The sequence below is a fragment of the Bidens hawaiensis genome, unplaced genomic scaffold (genome assembly GCF_021521415.1).
Source record: "Bidens hawaiensis isolate Kalapana, Puna unplaced genomic scaffold, B.hawaiensis_p1.1 tig00025838_1, whole genome shotgun sequence".
In the NCBI taxonomy this organism is placed as follows: Eukaryota; Viridiplantae; Streptophyta; class Magnoliopsida; order Asterales; family Asteraceae; genus Bidens; species Bidens hawaiensis.
Genome location: NW_027494153.1, coordinates 94,621 through 101,782, shown reverse-complemented (window position 1 = coordinate 101,782; position 7,162 = coordinate 94,621). Strand labels below are relative to the sequence as shown.

The following is a 7,162-nucleotide window of genomic DNA, read 5'->3' as shown; positions in this document are numbered from 1 at the left end:
CAGGTTAACCATATAGGATTTGCACCTCTAAATTTGAGAATCACAGCGTTTAGAAACGGTTCAGTCTCAAATTAGACCTTGAATTCGAGTCAAGCTTATGGCTAATATTCAAGCCTTTTTTTTATTCTCTTGCCTAGAAAAATTATTTCATTAAAATTACATGAGAAAAAAAAAAACAGAACAGATTTGTTGCTTAAAGCTCCTTCTGGTCTTTATTCATCAAATATAAATGTTGAAGTACTAATTTGATTATTTCAAGCCAATATGATATTCAACATGTTTTGTTAAGGTTACAACAGTATAGCAACTCAATAGTACTCTTTAACTTGATATCAAAACTGAACAAGAGTCTTGATTAGACAACGGTCAAACACGCAGCCTCCTCGACTCACAATAACGAATCAATTAATCTCACCAATAATCATTACACGAACACCTCCCGTCTTCAAAACAATGAAACCTACTAGAATCCCTAACAATAATCTTCCTACTAACAACTTTCGACACGTATTTAATAAACGTATGACAATCAACACAAGTCCTCAAATTCTTAAACACTTTAATCAAACTCCCCGGTGGAGTAACAAGAATCGCAAACGCAATCGCAAGTTTCTCACTATGATACGACAAATTTTGCTCTTTTTGTTCATCTTCAACATCATGGAGTACATAATCTGTCTTTGGTATATAACCATTTTCCTTGATTCTTTTTTGCAAATCTTCTAATAACTCATGAATTTCATTTAATCTCGGGTTCGATGTATCTCCCATTAAAAATGTGTACACTTTTCGTTTAATTTCAGTCCAACTTCGTCCCGGTTTCTTCACCACTTTATTAACATCCATTAAGTTTCGAATCCTTGCCACGTCAGCCCATTTACCGGCAGTCGCATAAATATTGGAAAGCGTGACATACGTGGCTGCGTTTTCAGGCTCGATCTTAAACAACGCTTCAGCCGCTCGTTCCGCCAAATCAAGATTCCCGTGTATCTTGCAGCCTGCGAGTACAGAAGCCCATAAAAACTTGTCGGGTTTCATAGGCATTTTGGTAATTATATCTTCAGCTTCACTAAACCTACCCGATCGGCTAAGAAGATCAATCACACACGCGTAGTGATCAACTGTATAAACCAAACCGTGTTTATGTTTTATGGAGTAAAAATATTCAATCCCTTTATCAACCAACCCCGAATGTGTACAAGCTGAGAGAACACCAACAAATGTTATGTGATCGGGCTTTATTCCCGACTCGAGTAATGACTCGAATAACTTTAAAGCTTCTTCAGGTTGACCGTTTTGAGCGTACCCGTTAATTAACGAAGTCCATGAAGCTAAATCTGGTTTCGGTATCCACTTAAACACTCTATCTGCAACCTCTATGTTTCCACATCTACAATACATATGAATTAGCGCACTTGCTGCAAACGAAGACTCGTTAAACCCTATGCGTGTCATATACCCATGCACTTGTTTTCCTAACGATTCTAGGTTATCAAGCGCGCATTCGTTTAATATCCCAGCAAACGTGAACTCATTAGGTTTATTTCCAGATTTTAACAATTTCGAAAACAACAAAAATCCTTCTTCTTTTCTACCATGTTTGAAATACCTATCGATCATCGCGGTCCATGTAACAACGTCTTTATCCGACGTTTTATCAAATATATGTCTAGCTTCATCTAAACTCCCACATTTCCCATACATATCCGATAAAGCACTCCACACAACTGCATCCGAATCCATCCCGGTCCTAACAATATGTCCATGAATTTCCTTCCCAATACTTAAACACTGAGTCGCAGCAGAAGCCGCAAGCGCGCTACATATCGTAAACTTATTACACTTAACATTACAATCTCTCAACATCACTCTACACAACTGTAACCCCTCATTCGGAAACCCATGCCGAACATACCCCGAAATAATTGCAGTCCACGAAAAATTATCCCGTTCCGGCATTTCATCGAACAGGTGGCGCGCATCGTTAATCCGTCCAGCTTTCGCATACCCAGACACCAAAACATTCCAAGAACACAAATCCCTCTCAGGCATTTCATCGAACACCTTACGTGCATCAACCAAACTCCCACATTTACAATAAATATCAATAATTCGATTGTAACTAGACACCCCAAGTGAATAATTAACACTCTTTGCATGCAAATGCACCCTTTTGGTGGGTTCTATGGCTTTTTGCTGGAGACAAAGGTTAAGAAGATTGGAGTAGATTGATTGAGATGGGTGGGTAATATTATTAAGCAATTGAACTGCTTCTGGTAATTGGGATTGTTTACATAGATTGATAATGGCTTCTTCGTGTTTGTGTTCAGTTTTATGGGATTTGAAGAAGGTTTTAGAAGAAGAAGATGAAGTGGATATTATTCGTTGGTATGATGGGTTAATGAGAGAACGAAAATGGGGTTTAATTGATATCATGATTTTGTTAACTGATTGTGTGGAATGTTTAGGAGAATGTTTTGTAGTTTTGTTGGGTTAAATGTTTGATTCCGGTGGAAAGCGGAAATGGGTAAAATGGGTAATGCGAAGGAGTTGCGTAAACGAAGGGTACTTGAAGGAACTAATGTATGTCTGTTATGTGTAGACGCTTTGGAATTAGTTGAATATGTTTTAATCTCTTGCTATGTAGTGTCGGTTATTTGGAATTGGGGGAATTGGTGTGGTATTCTCCTGATTTATGTTTTCGAGGTAAGAGATCTTCTTAAAGAATGCTTAAACGTAAGGGACAAGAGGTTAAGAAGAAAGTTATTCGATCACTCATATTCACGAATCACGGCATGTTGGTGTCTGTGGAAGATAATAAACGAGACATTATTTAATGATAAATTGAGTATCACTTGGTATCTGGTTTCTCACGAAAATGCTTGCATTCATAACTGGCCAAAATGGTTTTAAATACATCAAAGACTCAAACAAAACTAAACAAGAAGTACTATATAAAAGGAATCTAAAGATGAACTAAAATAAAGCTAAGAATCGATATACAAGCATATCCCACATGCTTGACTAGTTCATTTTATTTAAAAGCAATAAGCGTAAACTTTAGGACTTCTTCAAACTTCAACGGTCGCAAACACATTCACATGCACATGTACGTGTTTATCTCTGCAGTAACTACTCTATCATTTAGCAACACGAGAGTATCTATCAATAGATTGAAAAATAGATTAAAAGAAGATGTAAAATGATTTTTTTATATGGGTGAAGAATAAAGAAAAATCAGTGAGTCTTGAATGGAAAAATTGATGTAGGTTTCTTTTTTTAATGAAACATAGTTGTTAATAAAAGTGTGTGATTGTTTTCAATTTATTAAAAAGATAGTTTTGGAATTTGACTTTTAAAATGTGGTGACAATCGCACCATCATCTCTGGTCAACTCAACCAATATCTTCGGTTATCTTTCTGACCATGGGTGTTACGTATCAATTTGGTAATCAAGTGTATGATCGATAATGAGGAAGAAGAAGTACAGAGAAGTAGAAGACTTTAGTCTCAAATCATCGATATATTCATCATTCACGACTCCTGAATATGTATACTAACCTATTACAATTATAACCCTAAACTATTGAACATTTACACTTTAGTCCTTCAACTATTTACTACCTAACAATGGGTCCACCACTTACGGTGAGTTCATGGGTGTTTGGTTGTGGGTTTTTCGGGTTAGTTTCCTCAGGTTTGAGAAATTTAATTTGGACACCGAGACCCAACCCCAATCTCTTCCACGTTTTTTGGGTCCAAGTTTATCGGGTTGTGTTAATCGAGTTTTAATTATTTGGTCTAAAAAACTATAAAAATAATAATAGGAATAATAATAACAAAATATATAAAATGCTAGGTTATATGGGCTACGAACATTCCTAATTGCTTTTTGATTAAATGTCCATGTGGTGATTTCATTTTCAACCCAAAATGCAATTTATATTTGTCGATCAGCTTGTTTTGCTAAGTATGGAATCACATTTGCACACATTGTTACAATGTGTACATCTTTCGCTTATAACACCATCTTTGTCTAATTTGGTCCTAAGTAATCGATGGAACTAATTAGGCAATATCGGAGTGGTAATCGATGGAATAGCTATGGGTGGGCTAACCGGAATCAAGCATCTAATATTATTAATTAGGGCATATTTGGTTAAACGGTTTGTAATAACTACTCGACTCAAAATATAACGAGTTGGGTTCGGGTTTCATGAGTAAGAATACTTTCATGTTCAGATTAACAATTTCTAGGGTCGGATGATTAAAAGCGAAAAACTTTAAGTTCAACCCTGAATTTGCCCATAAGAGAGTAACCGAAGCCAACACAAACAACATTATGCATTTATACTAAAACAAGATAAACTTAACTGGAAGGTGAATAATTATTATTCCTAAAATTGTGCAAAACTGATAAAACCTATAAATAAATTAAACATATTCTTTAGGCTTGGTACATATCTATTATTTATTTTTATAACTTATTCACATTTGTTAAAAGATTAATAACTAGGGTTTTCAACATCTTTCTCATATTTTTTTCACATACAATACAATGACAGGTTCCAATAATTATGATATGTTCGATCCTACAACGTTGGTCATAGATTCTGACTTTGCTCCTGAGGATGAATGTGACCACGAAGACTTCACTTTTGCGTTCAACAATAGCAAATTCTCCGATCGTGTTCTTCACATTAGAATCTATTCTGACCCGACCGAGTCTACACCATCACCATCAGGTATCAGTCTTTTACTATCATCGTTGTTGTTTTTTTACTATATATTACAATGATATGAAGTTATGAACTGAAACTCGGGTTCGTTGATCCATAGGAAGAGATCAAACCTTGCATATTAGCTCGCCAATTTTAGCGGCAAGAAGTCCGTTTTTCTACAAGGTGATTTCTTAATGTTCAAGACTCTAAATTTGTAATTTTGTTACTCCATTATATTAATGGTCAAATACCATAAAAATACCAACATTATTTATGTTTTTTTATCGATGAAATTTTAATTTGTAGGTTAAAGTCAGGTTATATATATGAATTAACATATGATATATGAAAAATTGTTATGCAATGTAACTTCACTTTTAGAATCTATTAAATAACTATAAATCTAAGGATTTTTTATTTTACAAAACTTGTGGATTAAAAACTTATAATTTGTTTGAGACTAATAAGTTAAATCATATTTATACTTTGGTACATAATATGTCGTAATTTTGTTCATATTTAACATGTGAAGAGACTTTATTTTACGAAAAGAAAAAAAAATATATTGGTTTGTATCGTATTTACCGTATATTATTTTTATTCTGTTTCTTCATACATGTAGTTGTTTTCAAACGGGATGAAAGAATCCAGACCATGCCATGCAACCTTGCGAATCAATGCCACGGGTTTGTAGTAATTTCTTATTTATGTTATACGTTCATGTCTAATTTTTAGTTTAATTATTGTCTTTATTATCAGAGGAAGCCGGTCTCATGAAACTATTAGAGTTTATGTATAGCAATAATTTGAAAGTTAAAACTGCTTCGGCCGTACTTGATGTACTAATAGTTGCTGACAAGTTTGATGTTGCTTCATGCATAAGATATTGCTGCCGTTTATTAAGAAATCTACCGATGACACCTGAATCTGTATTAGTTTATCTTAATCTTCCTTCAACCATTTTAATTTCTGAAGCATTTCAGCCACTAACTATTGCTGTCAAGCGGTTCTATGCTGTCCATTTCAAAGACATAACCAGGTATAGCTTCAGCAAAACCAAATCCAAAGCGATTAATGTTTCGTGAATTATCTAAATTTATAAATAATCACAGGTTTCCGGATGAGATTCTTGACTTGCCACTTGATGGTGTAGAGGCGATTATAGCTAGTGATGATCTCCAAGTAGTGTTAGAAGATGAAGTTTTTCATTTTGTCATCAAATGGGCCCGGGCCCAGTACCCTGAAATAGAGGAGCGTCGTCAAATCATCGCGACCTGGCTTGCCAAGTTTATTCGTTACCCTTACATGACACGTGCAATGCTTATAAGTGCATTCGCTTGTGATGAGTTTGACCAAAAATTTGTGCTAAAGGTACTAACCGAAGCAATGTCTTTTCAAGCCGAGGTCCCAGGCAGGCAACATACATATATCCGTGATGAAGCCTCTAATCTTAACCGTAGGTTCGTGGAACGTGCCTACATATTGCGACCCATTAAGATTGTTGAATTCCAACAACCACGTCCACATTGTGTGGCATACTTAGAATTAAAGAGTGATCTGTGTGCGAAATTGTTTACATCTGGCAGCGTTTATTCTTGATCATTTTACTTGGGTAGTCAAAGTTTTTATTTTAAGGCCCCGCGTTACATGGACCGATTCAGGCTTCTTTTAGCTATTGTAAAAGAGGCGGGTACTCTTGCGTTTGACTGTGAGTTTGCAGTAAGAATTTCAAAGCCCACTCGAGAGTTTGTTAGCATATACAAAAAGAGTTTTACGCTTACGGGTGGTAAGGAGACTGTATTTCTATGTTTGAAATCAATTTTATGGACTCGTTTTATTCGGGAAGATAGTCTGTATTTCATTGATGATGTTTATCAGGTTAGGGTGGAGCTTACTGAACAATCTATTGTAGAGGGTAATAAAGACTGAACATTGGTATTGTTATGGCTTTATGTTAGTTAAATAGCTATAGTTATGTATGATTGAATGTTATTTAGCACTTGATTACTTATATTATTATTATTCTTAACTATTAAGATATTTAATGTGATTTCATTGAACTCTTCTAAAGTATGCTTAATTAAAGTTCATGTCTTACAACCAAAATAATTGCATGTACAAGTTTTGTTAATAGAAATCGAATTCTAATGAATCTACAATTGTATAGTTTCTTCTGTTATTATTGCATTATATGAACATATAACATAAATTAATTTATCTACGCATATCAATTTCATTCGCATAACCACGACCAACGTCAATCCAGAAAACTGAAAATGACCCGTTTCAGTTAGAATTAGTTTTCTATTAGAATAAGATACTCGTAATAGATATCAACATTTATAATTATGATTAGGGGTGAGCGAAACCGACCAGCCAAACCCGTGAATACTACTTGTCGGTTCAGGACAGGTTTTGATATTACACTTTCGTTTTTAATA

The 7,162-nt window shown here is 34.8% G+C and overlaps 1 protein-coding gene and 1 pseudogene across 1 annotated transcript; one reads left to right on the top strand and one right to left on the bottom strand.

Annotated features, from left to right (window-relative positions):
* Positions 1–341: 341 nt before the first annotated feature.
* Positions 342–2,436, bottom strand: LOC143572395 (pentatricopeptide repeat-containing protein At4g37170-like). Its single transcript, XM_077057570.1, has one exon. The coding sequence runs from the start codon at positions 2,434–2,436 to the stop codon at positions 412–414; it is 2,025 nt and encodes a 674-aa protein (XP_076913685.1). The 3' UTR covers positions 342–411.
* A 2,907-nt stretch (positions 2,437–5,343) lies between these two features.
* On the top strand, positions 5,344–6,714 carry LOC143572394 (BTB/POZ domain-containing protein POB1-like; annotated as a pseudogene).
* The last annotated feature ends 448 nt before the right edge of the window (positions 6,715–7,162 follow it).

Coding starts and splice junctions, on each gene's coding strand:
- LOC143572395 (XM_077057570.1), bottom strand. CDS start 2,436: ATGATATCAATTAAACCCCATTTTCGTTCTCTCATTAACCCATCATAC.